The sequence below is a fragment of the Dioscorea cayenensis genome, unplaced genomic scaffold (assembly GCF_009730915.1).
Source record: "Dioscorea cayenensis subsp. rotundata cultivar TDr96_F1 unplaced genomic scaffold, TDr96_F1_v2_PseudoChromosome.rev07_lg8_w22 25.fasta BLBR01000036.1, whole genome shotgun sequence".
In the NCBI taxonomy this organism is placed as follows: domain Eukaryota; kingdom Viridiplantae; phylum Streptophyta; class Magnoliopsida; order Dioscoreales; family Dioscoreaceae; genus Dioscorea; species Dioscorea cayenensis.
The window spans coordinates 1-22,608 of record NW_024086427.1 but is presented as its reverse complement, the minus strand read 5'-3'; the positions used below and the strand labels follow the sequence as shown (position 1 = coordinate 22,608).

Genomic DNA, 22,608 nt, shown 5'->3' with positions numbered 1-22,608 from the left:
TCACATGCATTGCCCAACTGATATTAATTTGGAAATTTATTTTTATTTTTATTTTTATTTTTTGAAAAAGTGGATTCTTGGTATTTAGATGATATACATTTTAGCATAACAAATGAGGTGTAAGTAAATGCAAGAATGGCTTCGAGCTAATACAAAATATGTAAGATGGAGCTGGACCTCAAAACCCCAAGTTAAACTCAAAACACATTCAATTACATGTGTTAATGTGACCCATATGAAAGTCTATAATAAAATTGCCCATTAGAAATTAATATAATTTCCATGATCAGAAAATCTAAACATGCCATATATTCACTTTTAAGATTGGAGTAATTATTGGATGTGTAATTACCATTAGTTATTTGAAACGCACATTCTAGTATAGTTACTTCCTCAAACATACTACTAGAAGCATCTTTCTCGTCTTCACATGCGAGATTTTAATTCGTCATTGAGTAGAGACAATGCTCGTATATAATATATAATATAATATAATTAAACAACTCCTACCATAGCAGCTTTTATACTTTTGAGTCAGAAAGGTCATATGGATATTTATTACATACGTAAATAGGTGGAATTAGCAAATTTACTAATTATCAATTGATAATATAAGTAAGATAAATAAAAGAATTTATTCCCTTTGAAAGCACACTCGGGTAGATTATACATCTCTTTTAATACATACTTAGCGTCTCAATTTCGCATCGGAGGATTTTAAAATTTCAGAAAAGCTGTGAGGTATATCATATATAAAATAATATAATTAAATAACCCATACTACGAAAAACTATTTTATACACCTGTGCATTTACAAAGCGTCTACGAGCGTTTATTACACTTAAATAATGCGTGTAATTAATGCTTTTCTAATTATTAATATTATAAAGTAATATAAATACTTTAAATATTATTAAAAGCAATTTAAAATTATCTGAACGCAGTAGAGAGTAGATTATACGTCCACTTTTAATAGATATATGCTAGATATTACTGAATATTTTTATTGAATTTTAAAATTAAACAAGTTAAATATATAAATAGAGCGAAAGCGTAAACTTCATTTGGCTTCCTGAGTCTTAATTGCAGGTTTCGAGGCGAGGTCCCGAAGTTTGCAAAGCCTGCAAACACAATACAGGTAATAATAATAATAATACACACACACACACACACATAATAGTAAACGGCGTTTGTAAATCAATTTCGTATCTAATAAAAATAATGTAATTATCTATCATTGAATGTGTGATCCATGAGCTAGATTTCCCAATTGCCACTTTTAATTTCTTGTTATATTTTAGTTTCTACATCCATATTCTTAATAAAATTATAATATTATTTCTGTAAAGATTAAAAGGAATTACCTAACAACATCTAAGGGAATTTTATTCCGGGGCTTCCATATATAAAAAGCTTTAATAAGCAACCATTGTTATTAATTAAAAATAAAAATTATTATATATCTACTGTAATTTATATCTAATTGTTTATAAGTCTCATTAAAAAATTTAAAGAAAACAAATGAGTGAAAAGTTTATTTTAACTCAATTAAAACATAAAAAATTAGTGCAAAGAGTGGCAAGTGATTTCAGTAATTTTCAAGGGTTGGTAACTGAGAAAGTCTTCTAAAATTCACTGTTACATTAATGCCAAGAATTAGATGCCGGAGGTCCACAAGCATAGCATTCTGTATATATATCCGCCTCCAAATTTTATCTTAAAAAGATAGAAAGTAGATTTCCTTTCTAAGAGGCATTAGAAAAAAAAAAAAGAGTGGCAAAGATTAACACTTTTCCATTCAAAGCTTGAAAGGGACTTGAAAACTTTATTAACATTGGAAAAAGAGTCCAAGATTCCATGCTTTAGTGAAACTTAATGGAAAGATATATACATGTATGTATGACTTCTATGGCTTGGGGTCCGACACTTCCATATGAATCCTTATTCTAAAGGTTCCCAAAGTTGGCTCTCTTTTAAGACCCTAAGTTTTTAGATAATGGAGAATCTAGTGGGGTCTTTATATAATTAGCTTGCATGTGCATCTAGGTAACTCATGATTGATGAAATTTTGTCACAAGTTGCAAGCCAACTTCTTCTTCATTGATTGATGGATTTGATTTCAGCATATAAATACAAACACAAGCATCAATACATAATAGGGGAAGTCATGTTCGTTCCTAAAATTTCTAAATTAAAAAAATAATTATATGAGATTTTATTAATTTTTTTTTATGATAATAAAAGGCATTACACTTTAAAGTTTAAATAAACCGCTGTCACAATGGTCAAATAGTAAAGGCATTTGATTTTTATTAGAGGGATATAAAGTTTAATTTTTTTTTTTAATATATAGTTAAAATATAAATTATGTGTGCGGTAGCTGGTTTATATTGTATTATTATAAAAAATTGGTAAATATGATAGTTAAAAACAGTTATTTTTATGTTGTGATTTTAAATTATATTATAAAAAATCATTGAGTTTATTGTTGGTGATGTTTTGCATCATTTATATGACATTTTGTATGAAAATCTTATTACCATTCAATTGCTACAATTTAGAATTCTAACACAAAATATATATAAACAGAAAACTAGACTTGCAAAGATAAATAGATATATACTACAAATCATGATTTCTTTTGTCTTTTCAAGGGCACATACCTTATCCTTATCTTGTTACAATTATGAATGCTTGGCAAATTAATACACTTGCGTTGGCAATCCAATTAATCAATCAAACCCCAATAATGGATGAATTTTGTAAAAATAAATAAATATTTTGATATTTGTCATATTCTTTGTTTTTAAGAGTGAATATATATAATAAGTTTCCATGATCTTGTATTATTTACTTCCTCATATTAAAAATTAAACATTTAATGCAATTAGAAAAATGTCGACAATTAAACTCATAGAAATATATCCTTGCTATCGATTTGTTTTTTGTTTTTTGTTTTTTTTGTTTTCATCAGTCAACCGACATATTTATATAAGAATTGTCTAAACTAATATATTCATGCATTTTGTGTTACAAGGATTTTGCATTATCTAATAAGAACAAAATGTAGCTGTGAAGGGACACAATATATAATTGAGTCTTCATTTCTTGCATGACTTGTATGAGTTCTCTACACATCAGCTCAAAGTGTCATGATAGAGATTGGACACATACATTACGTCAAAGATGGAAAGATTATTAGAAGACACCAAGTTTCAACATCGCCTTCTCTATGATTTCAAAGAGTTTGAAGTCTATATATATATCCAACATATATATATGTATATATATTTTGTCATCATGTAATCCTCAAGCAAGACAAGGCTAACATCTCAACATTTTGACCAGTCTAGCTAGATGATTGAAAATTTTTTGTTGTTAATTTTCTAATTTTCTTTGTCTTTCATGATTTTGCATTGAGAAAGGAATCACTTGGTGTTTCTTGCAGGACATGTAATGTGTTTTACAAATCAATATTTTGGTGTGCATTATAAATTTAATTAAAGATTGTAAAATCTTTAGCTTTAGCTCTGGTAAGGATCGGAGGACAAAAGCACACCAATATATATTGTGGTATTTTTACATTTGAAGCTCACATTAAAAGTGCACTTTAATTTTTAAATTTATATCAAACGTGCATGTTTTGTTAAAAACCTTTTATAGTATTAGCTCATGCAAGGATATATATATATATATATATATTCAAATTTTGTCTCAAACTAAAATTTTTATATAGAGATAAGAAGATTTCAATGAAGATAGTGCAAATAGAACATTCTAAATTAATTTGCATAGATAGATTAGTGTTAAGGATTGTAATTAACAAGGAATATTTTTTTTTATTAATACTTCTTCAAGCCTATCTATAAAGTATGAGTGAAAATTTTGACAAATTAAGTAAGTATTGTTTTAAATGTATATCTAATATATTAGCTTACTTGTGAGACATTTTATAATTGAGATCTTCTTTTAAGCTTTTATTCTGTTGAAATACTGCTCATGTTATACATACTAATGATAAAATTTGGATTGTTGTATATAAACTTTATTTATTTATTTATTTTTTTGGTATATTCCATCATGAGAAATTCATTAAAATAAAAAAACTATTGTTTTATTTCTTATTATTAATATTTAATTAATAGGTCATGTACAATACACACATGATCGAACTAAATAAAAAATAATCATTTCAAAATATATGTTTTCAATTTTAGCATTATGTTTTTATTTAAAAAAAAATTGATTCTTTTATAATTTCAGGATCAATAGTTGGCTTATTTTCTTATTTTACACCACAAATATGATTTATAATAAAAAACCTTAATTTTTTACCAGATGAATAAAAAACACATTAATTATTTTTTTTATCTCATATATCATCAATACAAACTACACAAATTTTTAAATTCTGTATTTTCTCTTGTTGGGTCTAATATGTAAATATAAATATAAATATACATATATATATATATATATCCATTCATTTGACACACATCAATATTAATTAATTTATTAATTAATTATTGTTGAGAAGTCAATTATTTCTAGCATTATATATATATACACAATAAATGTGTGTTCGGATTCCATGGACCACCATTTAGATTTAGATCACAAGGCAAGAGGTCCCTTGGTCTCCACTACATCGATTTCTGGTCTTTTAATCTATCTTTGAATCTTCACCGTTGGATCCTCGTTTTGACGTTATCCATCACACATTGAGGACATATTTGTCATTTTGTGCACCCTTGGTTACTTTTGCCTTTCGCGCCACTTGTCCATTCAGTAAAGATTTAGCTTTTTGTAAGGAAACGCCAGTGAAAGATGGTGGTCAAAATGAAATAATTTGACGTAGTTCATCATCTAAATTTTGATACTTGTTTTAAAATAAGTAATTTTATAAAATAAAATAAAATAAAATAAAAATATTATGAAAAAGATGTTTTATTTTAATATATTTTCGGGGGCATGTATGATAAACTCAATAGACATTACACTAACTATAATTATTACACAATATCTAAGTTGATTTTTGTCAAAATAGTCGGCATCTATAGACTTTGAACTGAGTTTGAGTGTTTTATTTATTTATCTATTTATTTATTTATTTTTTCCTCATAAATATGAATAAGGAAAAAATAATTATAATATGGGCATATATTTTTTTATGGCTAAATAATTAAAATATTTGACTGTTTCGGGATGGGTAAGAGTTTCACTATCTTTGAATGGATGGTTGAGATGTGTTACCAAAAAGAGTGTACATAGGGTTAAAAAAAAAAAATTCTGAGTTCTCAAAATTTATAAAATATTTATTTTTGATTATATTGAAATAAAGTGATATTGTATATGAATACTTTGAATTTATTTTTATTTTCACGTCAGACATATTTGTTATTTTTAGGTAAAAAATATTATATTTAGCAGGTAATTAAGACCATTTTTATTAATCTTAACGTAACAAAGGGGAATATAATTTATACTTCTATATAATATTTATATTAAAATTTACATGCTAACATTTATAAATTTATTTTTTAGTGTATAATTGATACTATTGGTAATTATAATAATAATAATAATTTTAGAAATTAATATACACTTAATTTTTTTTTGTTCATAATAATTATTATCATGATATAAGTAAATACATAAAACATAAATTGTTTATGTGTATATATCATTGTTTATGCTATATAATTAATATTTTTATAAGATTTAGGACACTAATATTTATCGCTTTATCTTTTGATTGTATTATTGATTATACTAATAATTATAACATACTTTTTTCTTGATTACAAGGAGTATTCTCGATGCATAAAGAGTGTGTAGCACATTCAAATCATTGTCGAAATATATATATATATATATACATATGGCAGCAAGCATATATCACCGTCCAAAACCGAATTCTTCTCTCCCAATTATATATAAATATACCTACACCATTGTCCCCTGTCTTTTAGAAAAGCTAGCCATGCATGAAAGGAAGAAGTTGAAGTTTGGTAGGACAATGTCCTTCCATCCTGAATCCTTTTTAGTTGTGGCTCCTGTTGTTTGGACTCTGAACCATTGCACCGACAAATCTTTGTGACTAACTGGTACAACTCACTTTATATAATACCCTACAAGTATAAAGCTTCAATATCTCTTTGTAATGTTATTATTTCGTTATCTTTCATGATGTTGCAAAGTTGGATTTTGCTTTCTTTGCTTTATGAGTTTGTTTGGATTAATGAAGCAGACTAGAGTGATGGAACAACATAAAGGGAGATAAAATTTATTCTCTTTTGCTTACTTAAATTGAGAAATTTGATGCGAACAGGATGAAATGAAAATGCTTTTTTCTTTGTTAGGCATCTGTCTAATTAATTTTTTTTTGTGAGTTTAGAGAAATTTATTTGACTAATTATTATTAATTTTTAAATAGCATGTAACTATATGTTAAAGAGTTGTCGTTATAGACATTTTTTTTATCATCAACGTCTCTTATTTCATGATATTTTATATATGATTGCTAATTAAATTATATAACTATATATATATACCTATATAATGTGTTTCTTCTTATCTTGTTTAAATAGATACTCTAAAATATTTATATCGATTGAGGATAAATTCACTCTTATGTTTTAATAGTTTAAAAATCAAATAAACAAATATAAGTTAGATTTGGGAAAATAGGTTACTCAAGAAAAAGGAAAAAGATTTGATTCAACTTCTGTGTCAAATCCATTATTAATATGCTTGTTTGATAATTAAATAATATAATAATTTATCATAAAAATACTGCATTGACAAAACGTCTATGACTACTTATCAAGAATGATGATGTATACCAAACTTGTGGATCGTTTGTTTAGGGATACAAGTAACATGTTGCTAAATAGCATATCATACCAGGAGAGTGTATAAAACATTAGAGAAGTAGTCATGAGAGATTCATGCATAATTTGGGAGAAGAGAAGTATTCTTTATATTTATTGAATATAAAGTTCTTCACATGTAATTATTGGATACAAGAACTATATTTGGGCAAGAACAATAACAAATACGCTCGATAGTTACCTTCTTAAGGAAAAATAATAATTCTATTTAAATCCAAGATCAATAACTCAGATATTATATTGCTCCATAAATTATATAATTAGAGCTTTAATTTTATTAGTTGACATGTTGATAGCATGTGGATGATCATAATGTATTGTATCAAATTCTAATTATGCATTTATTAGTCTAGGTAGTCTCTAGTCGTCATTCGGCTGATGTTTCTCGATTATTCATAATATTGATAAAGTATATGACTAAATTATGAATGATGCTTGCACGGAAGAAAAAACATAAACTAAATAATTATACCTAATAAAAAATTTATTGAATATTTAAAAACTAAAAAGGTTCCATAGAAATATTGTACTATCTAAATGTTATAGGCCGTTGATTTGTTATTACAAATCTTTTAAAATTTTATCAAACAAAAACCTTTGAAAATTTTGTCCTTTTTTCAATTTTAATTAAAAGGATATCTTTTGGTTTTATGTGATTTTACATAATAATAATAATAATAATAATAATAATAATAATAATAATAATAATAATACACGTTGGAGGATTTTTATGTACCCTGCAACCGCGTGGATAACTGTTAGAAAATATATTCGAGATATTACTACGTTGCGTAAGGTTTTCTATGATTAATCTTGTTGAGAAACCCCAGTGAAAAGAATAAGCGACTTAAATGTGAAAAGTTTATAACAGATTTTTGGGTTAAAGAGTAATTAAAAAAAGGATTGATATAAAAATGTTTTCTGAAAACCAAGGACTGAAAGGTAAGATGAAGGGATCTTTTTGAAATGTTGTTTTATAATCCAGGGATCATTGAATAATTTGAAAGGACCTTTTGAGAATACTATTTCATAATTCAGGGATCATTGGTGAGTTTTTCAGGGACTGTTTTGTAAGAAATTATATTTTGAGGGACTAAATGTGAATTTCGGCTGAAAACTTAAGTTGGAGAAAACTCTAGATTTTGATGGTTCATCTTCTTCTCCCTTCATCTGCATAACCCGAGAAGATGAAGAAATGGGAAGAAATTGGAGGTTTTAAGGAGAGGGACTTGGAGATCGTCGGAGTGAGCTCATCGGGAGATATGGTTTTAATTGGTAAGGGCTTTCTTGGTGTATTTTTGATGAATGAGTGTATGTATGCATGTATATATGTGTATTTGATGGATTTCGATGAAAAATAATTATGGATTTGAGTAGGAAAAACATGTTTAATGATTATAGATGATTGTATCACGCTTCAATTTGTGTTGAAAAATCATCAGTATTTATGATGAATCTAAACTTGAATGGAGGATGAGATTTTCGGTTTTACTCTGTAGCAATTACTCGTAGCATCGAGATTAGGGGTTTGGTTTGATTAATTAAGTTGATGATGATGATGATTAAGGTGTTAATGATGATGGTTAGATTGAATTGGTTGGGTTTAACCAAATTGAAATGGGTTGAGTTGAATTGGTTTGGTTGAGTTGGGTTTGATCAAATCAAGTTGAGATGGTTTGGGTTTGGTTCAATTGATTTGGGTTAAGGATTTTGGACTGAACCAAATTGGTTCAATGGATTTTGAATAAGAATTGAGTTTGGTTCAGTGAATTTGAGTTTGGTTCAATGGAATTGAGGTTGGTTCGAGGTTGGTTCATAATGGTTCAGCCCAAATTGAGTTGGCTTAATTGTAATTGGAGACCAAATTTTGGTTATACTATGTCGCGTTTGAACCGATTGGAGTGAGTAATCAATTAGAGAGTCGCTTATTGATTTCTTGTATTTTCTATTGGGATAAATTATGTTTTTAGTTGTCAGTATTTATTTATTTTTTTATTATGTTATCCTACTAGGTGTTGATTAGGCTTGGGAGGAGTTCCGTGTCTAGAAGGAACCCAAGGACACCAGGTGAGTTGGTAGTGGCTATTATTTTAAATAATTGATTAATTATTATTATTTTGAAATAATTGTTTAATGGCTAGTATTTTGAAATAAATGTTTAAGTATTTCATTTTATCATGTTTGATTCCATATATAGTTGAAATATACGATATTTGTTTTGCCATTGATGTTCATGATAACCCAGTATTGACACATTCGTTTTTGTATAATTATACGTGATTTGTGAATAGTAAAAATACATGTATATGTGATTTAATTATTCGGTTCATGTATTTATTTTTGATGGGTATATATGCTTTGATTTGGAGTGATTTGCGAAATCATGTGAGCATATTAAAGATGTTTTATCGGCATTGTTAGTAGAATTGGTTTTCATTCCCCGGTATAGGAATGGTATCGTGGATCCGGGCTTTCTATCGGCATTACGCATTGTTATACTTTTGCGTATCGGGCTTTCGTGGAAAAATAATGGTTATTTCGTGATGTGAATACTTGTCCCTGAAAAAGGATCCCCTGTTACGTGATTTATACGAGATGGTATTATTGTTGTATTTACTTGATGGTTTTGATGGTGACGGGCTAAGGCCCGACTATCGCAGAGTGGGTCCCCACGCCGACCTTTTAGAGGTGGCGTGGTGGACCCGGGTGTTGATCACTACGAGGGCCGTTCGGTGGGAGCGTAGAGCCCCGATCTGGATATTCATCGCAGTCGGGGTCACCGACGCGAACCGATGGGTCAACGTCAGGGACATGAGTTCCTCGACGGGCTCTCGAACCTAGCCGCTGCCACTGCAAGGTTTAGAGAGTTTTCTAGACCATGTTATGTCTGGGTGAGTGTTGGGTATTCATTGTATTTTAATTTGAGATTTATATTATTTTTGAATTGTGATGAGGGCGCTCTCACTGAAATTTGTGTTTTCCGAGAAAATCAAATTGATGTTGATCTATGTTGAATTTATGTTTCGAGAGTTCTTTAAAAATGTATTTTTGCTAGAATTCGGTATTTTGGAAAAATTGGAAAAATTATTTGAGCAGGTTGGTATTTATATATTTTATATATATCGTATTTAAGTATTTAAAAATTATTAAGCCACTACCGACCAACCGAATGTCTGTAGTGAAAGCTAGGAGGCAAGACCCTCGATCGCTCGATCGAGTATAGCGCTAGTCGTGGGTTGAGTCCAAGATGCAGTGGGTCCCATATCTTTCTTTCTATTTATTGGTGTCGTGATCTCAGTAGCGGTTGCATCTCAGTAAATTTCGAGTTATCAGTATTCATGGTATTTATGTATTTGAACCCAGTAGTTGGTGTGAAGTTAGTAAATCGTGATTTGTAGATCCGATTTTTGTTTAAAGCAGGGTGTCAGGGTTCCAGCTAAAAGAGAATTTTTAACCCGATGGGTGCCACATTTACCCTCAAGAAGGGGTGGGTGTACATCTTTTGGTATCGAGCGAGGTTGAGATATCCTGTTTGGTAGAGATCACGGGTTGTGATCCGAGCTTAAGTTTAGAAGCCGTGTCTAGACTTGGAGAGTTAGTAGTGATTAGAAATAAAAGTTAAGGGCCCAATAGAAGTATTTAGAGTCTCCAATCGGGTTAAAAACCTAAGTTGCATATCGGGATTGAAAGATCGATAGTTGATTTTGACATTTGAGACAAAGAAAGTGAGTAGTGTATCGCGATCGTAATCATGGGCTGAGATTTTATCGGAATTGATTTTATCCAAAATGAGTTAACTTAAAGATGCCAAAGAAAGGTGTTTGGATGCTCTTTTATCGATCGATACATAGTGAATTGCAGGTGTGATTATTTACTATCGAAAGCGGATTTGTAGCAAGAGAAACGTGGTCTTGGAACAAATAAGTGAAATTCAGTGATATCAGATGGATAAATGCTAAGAAATTTCGAGGACGAAATTTTCTTAAGGGGAAGGATCAGTAATACCGAACTCGTGGATAACTGTTGGAAAATATATTCAGTGTATTACTACGTTGCGAGTAAGGTTTTCATGATTAATCTTGTTGAGAAACCCCAAGTGAAAAGAATAAGGACTTAAATGTGAAAGTTTATAACAGATTTTGGGTTAAAGAGTAATTAAAAAAAAGGATTGATATAAAAATGTTTCCGAAAACCAAGGACTGAAAGGTAAGATGAAGGGATCTTTTTGAAATGTTGTTTTATAATCCAGGGATCATTGAATAATTTGAAAGGACCTTTTGAGAATACTATTTCATAATTCAGGGATCATTGGTGAGTTTTTTTCAGGGACTGTTTTGTAAGAAATTATATTTTTGAGGGACTAAATGTGAATTTCGGCTGAAAACTTAAGTTGGAGAAAAAGCTCTAGATTTTGATGGTTCATCTTCTTCTCCTTCATCCGCTACATGAACCCGAGAAGAATGAAGAAATGGGAAGAAATTGAGGTTTTAAGGAGAGGACTTGGAGATCGTCTGGGAGTGAGTCTCATGGGAGATATAGTTTTTAATTGGTAAGAAGCTTTTCTGATAGTATTTTTTTGATGAATGAGTGTATGTATGCATGTATATATATGTGTATTTGATGGATTTGATGAAAAATAATTATGGATTTTGAGTAGGAAAAAACATGTTTAATGATTATAGTATGATGATTGCTCTCAATTTGTGTTGAAAAAAATCATCAGATTTATGATGAATCTACTTGAATGGAGGATGAGATTTTCTGCTTTTCATCTGTAGCAATTACTCGTAGCACCGAGATTAGGGTTTGGTTTGATTAATTAAGTTGATGATGATGATGATTAAGGTGTTAATGATGATGGTTAGATTGAATTGGTTGGGTTTTAACCAAATTGAAATGGGTTGAGTTGAATTGGTTTGGTTGAGTTGGGTTTGATCAAATCAAGTTGAGATGGTTTGGGTTTGGTTCAATTGATTTGGGTTAAGGATTTTGGACTGAACCAAATTGGTTCAATGGATTTTGAATAAGAATTGAGTTTGGTTCAGTGAATTTGAGTTTTGGTTCAATGGAATTGAGGTTGGTTCAGGTTGGTTCATAATGGTCTCAGCCCAAATTGAGTTGAGCTTTAATTGTAATTGGAGACCAATTTGGTTATACAACGTCGAGTTTGAACCGATTGGAGTGAGTGGGCCAATTAGAGAGTCGCTTATTGATTTCTTGTATTTTCTATTGGGATAAATTATGTTTTTAGTTGTCGTATTTATTTATTTTTATTATGTTATCCTACTAGGTGTTGATTAGGGCTTGGGAGGAGTCCTAGTGTCTAAGCAAAGGAACCCAAGGACACCGAGTGAGTTGGTAGTGGCTATTATTTTAAATAATTGATTAATTATTATTATTTTGAAATAATTGTTTAATGGCTAAGTATTTTGGAAATAAATGTTTAAGTATTTCATTTTATCATGTTTGATTCCATATATAGTTGAAATATACGTATATTTGTTTTGCCATTGATGTTCATGATAACCGTATTGATACATTCGTTTTGTATAATTATACGTGATTTGTGAATAGTAAAAATACATGTATATGTGATTTAATTATTCGGTTCATGTATTTATTTTTTTGATGGGTATATATGCTTTGATTTGGAGTGATTTGCTGAAAATCATGTGAGCATATTAAAGATGTTTTACTCGGCATTGTTAGTAGAATTGGTTTTCATTCCTGGTATAGGAATGGTATCGTGGATCCGGGCTTTTACTCGGCATTATGCATTGTTATACTTTTTGGCATTGGGCTTTGTGGAAAAATAATGGTTATTTCCGTGATGTGAATACTTGTCCCGAAAAAGGATCCCGTGTTATGATTTATACGAGATGGTATTATTGTTGTATTTACTTGATGGTTTTGATGGCGACGGGCCAGGGCCCGACTATCAGATAGTGGGTCCCCACGGGCCGACCCTTTAGAGGTGGCGTGGTGGACCCGGGTGTTGATTACTACGAGGGCCGCTCGGTGGGAGCGTAGAGCCCCGGATCGGATATTCATCGAGTAGCCGGGGTCACCGACCCGTGAACCGATGGGTCAACGTTAAGGGACATGAGTTCCTTGACGGCTCGAACTCAGCCGCTGCCACTGCAAGGTTTAGAGAGTTTTCTAGACCATGTTATCTCTGGGTGAGTGTTGGGTATCATTTGTATTTTTGAATTTGAGATTTATATTATTTTTGAATCGTGATGAGGCAGGGCTCTCACTGAAAATTTGTGTTTTCTGAGAAAATCAAATTGATGTTGATCTATGTTGAATTTATGTTTCGAGAGTTCTTTAAAAAAATGTATTTTGCTAGAATTCTGGTATTTTGGAAAAAAATTGGAAAAATTATTTGAGCAGATTGGTATTTATATATTTTATATATCTCGTATTTAAGTATTTAAAATTATTAAAGCCACTACCGACCAATCGAATGTCTGTAGACTGCAGGAGCAAGACCCTTGATTGCCTGATTGAGTATAGCGCTAGTCGAGGGTTGAGTCCAGATTGCAGATGGGTCCCATATCTTTCTTTCTATTTATTGGTGTCGTGATCTCAGTAGCGGTTGTACCCTGCAAATTTGAGTTATCGTATTCATGGTATTTATGTATTTGAACCCTGTAGTTGGTGTGAAGTTGTAAATTGTGATTTGTAGATCTGATTTTGTTTAAAGCAGGGTGTCAGTTTCCAGTTAAAAGAGAATTTTAACTGATGGGTGCCACATTTACCTCAGTAGAAGGGGTGGGTGTGACAATTTTAACTTCGTTTTTAATGTAAATTATTTTATTTGATTTAGGAAAGAAGGAAGGCAGCTCATTGGGATTTTATTATTTAATATTTTTTTATGCAATTATTAGTTAATTGATCACAATGTTTCCTTAATTTCACGCAACAATATTCTATCAATGGATTATATATAAGTAAAATAATCATGTTGTATTGATGACTAACAAGTACCTATTAGACTCAATTTAAATAAATAAAAACACACAATAATTAATTCATCCAAATAATAAATGAGAAAAAAAGGAAAAAGGAAAACTTTGATATCAATCCAAAGTGTAATGGTTGTTTGGCTGTTTGGAAACTTCTACGAACTTACATAGCTACAGAAATGAAAACATCATCCATTATAAGATTCAAACCATGAGTCATTGGAACTTGAAAGTATTAAAATCACTTGGATCCACTTCAAATCTAACATAAAATTTTCTAGATTGTTCCATGCCTAACCCATCTTTTTTGGCCTCCAATTTTTGAATGGGAGGCCAACATTCTTAGATCCATGTATTACTTAATTATATAATACAAAGCCAAACTTCCCATCCTTTCATTTTTGACTAACATTGACTCTAAACTTTCCATTTGTCCAAACTTTAATTTTGATTAGGTGGTCATGTTTAGTTTTATATATCGATTGTATATATATTAAGATGATGCTAGCTAGACTTATAAAAATTGGTTTTTTGGTTTTTTGGAGTGAGGGGCATGGGCTAAAAAACAACCTTGCATGCAACCCTTTTTATTGCTTAATTCTCTATACACATACATCCTCAAATTAATTAATTAATCTAATTGGACAAACTAGAAAGGTAATCAATTCAAACCAACAAAGAAAAACAGACCTTGTTATTATGATCCTATATATATATATAAATATTTTTTCACAATTAAAAAAATAAAGTTCATATCTCATAAAATAATGCTATTAATAATGAAATTAACATCTGCCATACACTCATTACCACTACCTTTATGAACATTTATGACCAAAGTTTAAGGTACCAACTTCCTTGCCTTCCCCCACTCATGTGAATAAACGCTGCCACGTGTCAACTGGCTTGGGTGGGCCCCACATCCTCTTCCCCACCAATCTGTAGACCACACTAAACTCCACACCACCGTAAGCACAACATATCACTGATCCATCTATAAATACCTTCTTCATTTCCCTTCCCTTTATCACTTCTCAGACACTCACTCAAGCAAGCAACTACAAGTGAAATATATGGGCAACGGTGACCTTGTGTTTCCAGCAGGGGTGGCCGGAGTGGAGTGCGCACACCGTGTTCCTGTGCCACCTTCAAAGCCATTCTTAGAAACCTTTAGAACAAACCTCAAAGAAACCTTCTTCCCTGATGACCCACTTAGCCAGTTCAAGAATGAAAAACCATCAAGAAAACTCATCAAGGGTCTCCAATACTTGTTCCCTATACTTGAGTGGGCTCCTAACTACACTCTAAACTTCTTCAAGTCTGATCTTGTGGCTGGTATCACCATTGCTAGCCTTGCCATTCCTCAAGGGATTAGTTATGCCAAGCTTGCCAACCTCCCTCCTATCCTTGGCCTTTGTAAGCATCAAACCCTAATTATATATACACACATGTTCTTAGACTTGTTTTGAATAAGGATATTTATATATGTTGTTTATGCATGCAAAGATTCAAGCTTTGTGCCTCCGTTGGTGTACACAATACTTGGTAGCTCGAAGGACCTTGCGGTGGGGACGGTGGCTGTGCCGTCGTTGCTCATGGCTTCGATGCTCGGTAAGGAGGTTTCGGTGACGCAAAACCCCGGGCTTTATCTTCATTTGGCCTTCACTGCCACCTTCTTTGCCGGAGCATTCCAAGCATCCTTAGGCTTACTAAGGTACATATATTAATTAAGTTCTATCTATATCTATATATGTATATTTATATTCATGTTCTTCTTAATTACCTTTTTTATATATATCTTCAAAGTGTTTCTAATCAAAGATAAGATTTTTACCAAGGTGGAGATTAAGGAAGAAGAATATATATATATATATATATATATATGTATATATAGAGTACTCGATCATGTTGCCATCTTTATTAAGTTTATAACAAGTATTAGGGGTTAAATTAATAATGATAAGGGTGGGAAAGAAGATCTTGTTTGGCAGTACGTTTGGAGGGGAACAAAATAAAATGTCAAGAGGTGGGACTAGTGGGAATACCTGTTGAAATAATTGGGTGAGTTGCTTCTTATTAATTAATTATGGCTTATCCACCATTTAAAAAAAAATAAATAAATAATTGGGTGAGAAAGAACAAAGATGTGAGGTGCTATTTTGGATACTTCTCCCTTCATTTATATCATTGACCAACCGCTGATGCTCACATCTAACTGTTCCTTGCTTTTTTTCTTTATCCTGCTAATAAAAACAACTAGCTCATAAAACATTAAAAAACAAAAATACACCGTAAATCTGCCAACCTTGATAAGGTTCGGCTGACATTATGTCTGCTCATAATTGTATATATATATATATATATCAGTATGAAAATTTATATTTTATCTTTTTAAGCTTTTAGTAAATTTACATATATTGTTATTGCAGGCTAGGGTTTATTGTGGATTTCTTATCACATGCAACCATAGTGGGGTTCATGGGGGGAGCTGCAACAGTAGTGTGTCTTCAACAGCTGAAGGGAATACTTGGTCTAGAGCACTTCACAACAGCTACTGATCTTGTGTCTGTCATGGAGTCTGTCTTCACGCAGACCCACAAGGTTCACTTTGCAACTCTTCTCCACTCCTTTTATTTCTCACTTATCTTATCAAAAACAAATATATATACATATATATGCATAGAGCATAACACTAGAGTTACTTTGGTTATTAATTTAGGGGGAGACAAGAAATAGCAGGTAGGGAGGGCAAGTCACAACAACTTGGCTATTAATTATTTGAAAATAATATTAAAAACAATCTTTACTTTTTCATATTTACTATATAAATTAATGCTATTTTTTTTTTAAAATAAATTCATGATTTAGCTATTTTTTTTAAAATTTATTATGAATTAAATTATATACTTTTGATATAAAACCTATTTATGTTTGAAAATATAAAATATTAGTATACAAGAAATGGTGTCTTAATTATTTTTCCTTAACCTTGATCAACCTTTTTATTTTACTTGAACTAGATATAATTATATTTGGATTTTTGGAATGTATACCTATATATATTAATAACCCATTTATGGGTTTAGAAATAGATTTATAGCAACCCAAGTAAATATTATCATCAATATTGCATCTAATTGTGGTGTGTTGAATTTTACTTTGCAGTGGAGGTGGGAGAGTGCGGTTCTTGGATGTTGCTTTCTCTTCTTTCTCCTAACCACTCGCTACTTTGTAAGTGATCTCATATCTCACTCTAGCTAGTCTTTTATTATTATTCACACGCCAAGCATGAATAAAGTTTATAATACCTAAATTTTAATATTTGATGTATAATGATACCAAAAACATACAAGATTATGTACAAAGAATTCAACCATGTCTTTTTGATGGATTTCCTCTAAATGGAAATTCATCAAAAGTCCACTTAACAAAAATGGTCCAATGATTAAAGTGTAGGGACCTCAACGTCAATTCACCAACTTACTTTATAAAGTTCATAGCCAATAAAAAAAAGAAACACATAATTCTACCTCACATTAAAATATGCTTATAAATACTCATTTTTATGTTCTTATTAATTATTTAGATTTCACAATTCACATGCAAAATATGTATGCATGTGTGTTAATGAGATGCTTTGTTTAGAATTACTTTTTTGTTAAAAAATAATTAATAGAAATGTTCTTTAAAGATATAACTAAAGAAGACACAAGCCCGTGACACAATGGGGGACACAATAAAAAAAGGTGCAAAGAATAAATTTGACACCCTTTTGATAAAAGGGATTCTCCTTGCCCATAATTGGTTGTTAGCTCCCATAAAATTCAAATTATTTTTGTCTTCTCTTGTTTGTTCTAGCATCTTCAACATTTAATGTGATCCACAAATAATCACTGAAAATATTTTCATTTAATTTATTGTTAATTAATTGTAAATTTTTCACTGAGTAAAAATAATTTTAATTTTTAAAATTCTTATTCGATTTTATATAATTAAAGTATTTAATTATTAATTTCTACATCAACTCAGTATATCCCACGTACGGATTTAATTCACTTTAGGATTAAATATTAGGATGACAGTATCATGCCACCTTGATGTCCTGCAAAGGATGACCTTTGCAGAGCAATGGAGGTAAATAATCTTTCAAGTTAAATGGAGGCATTTTCCAAGCCAAATATCCTTTCATTATGTTCTTTTAATCCAAATTAGATATTTTAAATAATCATGTTTAGATTTCCCAACATGAGTGTAATATATTTGATGGCAGGGTTGATCAAGATAGAATCTATTTAATGCATATATTATACTATATTTGAATATGAATAATTGAATTTTTACCTGTCAGCTTGGTAGGTAAATATAAAAATGAATTGATTAATTTTGACTCACTCATTTACATCCAACCTAATTTTTTTTTTTAAATCATCTCATATCCAAAAGGTTTTGTTCAATGTTGATACTTTGATTAGAGCATTTTACCTAACAAACCTATGTTTTTGGGTTTACAATCATCTTAAAATATAATTTAGGCAATGTATTTTTAAATTGTTTTAATAATTTATCTTGTCCTAATCATACTAAAAACTAAATTATTTTGTTATATTATTGATTAGAGCAAAAGGAAGCCTAAATTCTTTTGGATCTCTGCTGCTGCACCATTGACTTCGGTGATACTTGGAAGTGTTCTTGTGTTTCTCACACATGCAGAAAACCATGGTGTTCAAGTGGTGAGCTTTTGTTATGTATCATATTAATAAATACAAACAATTATTAAAATTAATCATGTATCAATTAATGAAAGAAGATTAGTTAATAATTCTTGCTGTTTTGTTTTATTTTTTTGTTATTAATTATGCAGATTGGATATCTAAAGAAAGGATTGAATCCACCATCAATAACTACTTTGGTCTTCTCATCGCCTTACATGATGATCGCACTAAAAACCGGCATTGTTACCGGAATCATCGCTATGGCAGTAAGTTTTTGTTAGATGTAAATCAATAGAATATATTTCTTAGGTACAATACAAGGATCATGTGTGTTACATATATATGTATATATATATATACATATATACATTTGCAGGAAGGGATTGCTGTTGGGAGGAGTTTTGCAATGTTCAAGAACTATCACATTGACGGAAACAAGGAGATGATAGCTTTTGGTACAATGAACATGGCAGGTTCACTAACCTCATGCTACTTGACCACTGGTATGTTAGCGTTAGGGTTTCTATAACAAGAGTTTTCACATGCTTTGCATTGCTTTATATATATATATATATATATATATTTAATATTAATGAAGTACTTAACCTGATGACATTATTGAAAACCAGGTCCTTTCTCTAGATCAGCAGTGAACTACAATGCAGGGTGCAAGACAGCAATGTCAAATATGGTGATGGCATTGGCAGTGATGGTCACACTATTGTTCTTGACTCCATTGTTTCATTACACTCCTCTTGTGGTCCTTTCCGCCATTATCATTTGTGCCATGCTGGGCATTATCGATTATGAGACTGCCTTTCACCTCTGGCATGTAGACAAGATCGATTTTTGTGTTTGTTTCGGTGCTTATTTCGGTGTTGTCTTTGGCAGTGTGGAGATCGGTTTGGTCATTGCGGTAAGTAACTGTTGAAGTATATTGCATATTTTAGTATATGAAAATGTCTATGTTAGTATCAAAATATGATTATTTTTTATACTATACTAAGACCATGACTATCATTTTCTTCTTAGTAACTAACGTGATCTTGATATTTTGGATGAATGTAGGTTGTGGTATCATTACTTAGGATTTTGTTATTTGTTGCAAGGCCGAGAACTACTGTTCTTGGTAACATACCAAATTCTATGATATATAGAAGGATGGATCAATACTCGGAGGCTAAGAGAGTGCCTGGAGTGTTCATAGTGCAAATTGATGGACCGATATACTTTGCTAATGCAAGTTATCTAAGAGAAAGGCAAGTCTATCTATAATTTGAAAGAAACCAATTAGAATCAACATCATTAGAAAGGTGCTTTCAGATTTTTTTTTTTTGAACAACCTGACCTTCATTAATGATATATATTTGTTTATGTACTTTAGGATATCAAGATGGATTAGTGAGGAGGAGGACAAGATCAAACTAAGTGGAGAAAGAAGCTTACAGTATGTGATCTTGGACATGGGTGGTAAGCCACATTTTGAGCAAAAATAATTAGTTTAATGGCAAAATTAAGCATTGGCAGTGGGAATGATCCATGCATGCATATTGTTTTTTGTAGCTGTGGGAAGCATTGATACTAGTGGCATAAGCATGCTAAAAGAAGCCAAAAAGGTTGTGGAGAGAAGGGGCCTTCAGGGTAATAATTCCTCATTCTTTAATTGGGACAAAATTTGATTTCCCTTTATATATTTAACTTTGATATTCATTTTCTTGTTGCATTTACAAATATATATATGTCTTAATTCCTCTTTCATAAATGAACAGCTTGTGCTAGCAAAACCCAGGAAGTGAGGTGATGAAGAAGTTGTACAAGTCTAAGGCTCTTGAGATCATTGGTAAAGAATGGATTTTTTTCTTCTGTTGGAGAAGCTGTTGGAGCATGCAGTTATTTACTTCACACTTGCAAAACCAGGGGACAATGGAAGGTGTAAATGGAGTTGCTTTTTTTCTAATCGACAATGTTGTGCGAGAGGATAGTTTGAATGAGTACTTGTTTTTCCTCTTTTTAGTTTTAATTTTATTTCTATTTTCCATCTTTGGTGTATTGGGCAAAATGAGCTACCCAATCAAGCTTCCAAGTTTAATTAATGGAGGCTTTTCTTGTAAGAGTTGTTGCAAAATTCCCTGGTGTGTGGTCTTTGAAAGAAAAGTTATAATAGATGTTTCATGGCTATAATTTTTACTGGATCACCTGTTTTTATATTAGATTTAATTGATTGAACATAACTAAAAAGGCTTAATCAATTGTGTATTAATTTCTAACTAATTATTTGGTTGGTGTCTTGTATTAGTTGTAATCTATGTACACTGCCAGGCCACATGACATGATCTTAGAAGTGGAAATTAGCGGATTATTATTCTAACCTTCTTCTTGCAGATACTTATAACATTATGGGCCTTGGTGATTATGTGGAACCTTCAAATGTGTCCATGGCCAATATGATAATTCAGATTGAGTCCCAAGACAAAGACAAGTATAGAATTGCACCAGGGTAGATTGAGGACCATCCGTCAATGTATATAGTCTTTGATCCTGCTTTCCTGATTTATGTGTTTTGTGATGTTTTTAATATTATATATTTCTTAATTTAGTCTTTCTTAGTAAATGATTAGTGATTACAGCTTTAATAATATTTCTTGGCTATTGCAAAACCCTATCTCCAATTTTGCATCGATCCCTTTGACTAATATTGTTGGATTAAACTCTTATGACGATAGATTATGTTTGAGGACCAAAGGCTAGTATCAAGTGAGAATTGCTTGATTGAGAAATTCTTCTCTCAACTGAAATAGTTCGATCCATAGTGCATGGACCTTTGATTTTAATTTCTTTTTGTGTTCTTTTTTGATCATGCAACCAAACCTAGCACCCCAACACCAAGCCCATGAGGTCCTCATCAATTCATGAAATTAATGAATGCTATTTGTTGTGTATGGCTCATATACACAAGTAAAATGAGCGATCATGAGGGAGCGGAGTGGAGTGGAGCGATAGCATCTGTCCTATTGGGAGAGCATCGATTTGATAGGTTGGGGGTGCGGGGGAAACACCCCCGTGGTAAGATACAAGGGTAATTTATATCTAGTTAGGATTATTATTTAATAATCTTGTAAATTTATATCAGGATAGGATTTGTATTCGATAGATTTACAATTCAGATATGTTTAGGATCAAATAGGTTGGGATCCGATATCTTTCTATCTAGATAAGTTTAGATTTTAATTATAAATTCATATAACCACAGTCTTTTGTCTTTACGGTGAGAATAGACAAGTGAATAAGAGGAATATGGCCACTCCATTCCCGGAGTGAGGCACGATGCTGCGAACCTCGTAAATCTTGTGTGTTTTGTGATTGTCTTATTAGCCTCTTGATTTCCATGCGGATCCTCTGTTTTCTAACACTATCCAGCACACTATCCATGCTAGGTGGATAGTTGGAGAATGTTCTTGTATCACCTCCCATTCAGCAAGTATAGTGTGGGGACTGATAAGCAGTAGATGAGTTTGGCTTTGAGGTGTAGTCTTGATGATGAATCTGAGGTGGTGGGGAGTTGGATGATTTGGGTATGAGACTACAACATAGTAGAAGCCCATAGCCCCAAAATGAGGTAAAAACACTCAAACTAAAAGAGTTCCCATCTTTTCAAGAGAAATGAATTATACAAAGGACTATTAAAAATTGGGTGCATAAGATGGAGAAATTATTTTAGTATAGTGAGTAAACTTGAGGTGACAAGATGAAGATAGTGTCACTCACGAACTTTTCGGGTTATGCTAGTTTATGGTGACGAGAAGTTGAGGGAGTTAGACTTCATGTTTATGAACTAGATATTAACACATAGAGGAGATGACATGGGCGATAAAATGCACTTTGTGCCTAAGCATATTATAAACAAGAATTGTAATATTTAGTTTGCAACCCATTTAAAGTAAATGGAAAAGGAATGTTCCTGTGAGTTGCCACTAAGTTGACATCTTCCATGATGGGAATATGAAATACAGGGGCTTGTAGGTGGCAATACGTAAC

General features: G+C 31.4%; 1 protein-coding gene across 1 annotated transcript; it reads left to right on the top strand.

Annotated features, from left to right (window-relative positions):
* Positions 1–14,884: 14,884 nt before the first annotated feature.
* Positions 14,885–21,074, top strand: LOC120253312 (sulfate transporter 3.1-like). Its single transcript, XM_039261657.1, has 13 exons — positions 14,885–15,277; positions 15,368–15,575; positions 16,291–16,462; positions 17,027–17,092; positions 18,478–18,591; positions 18,723–18,839; positions 18,950–19,076; positions 19,203–19,489; positions 19,642–19,832; positions 19,958–20,043; positions 20,137–20,214; positions 20,363–20,413; positions 20,956–21,074. The coding sequence occupies exons 1-13, from the start codon at positions 14,935–14,937 to the stop codon at positions 21,072–21,074; spliced, it is 1,959 nt and encodes a 652-aa protein (XP_039117591.1). The 5' UTR covers positions 14,885–14,934.
* The last annotated feature ends 1,534 nt before the right edge of the window (positions 21,075–22,608 follow it).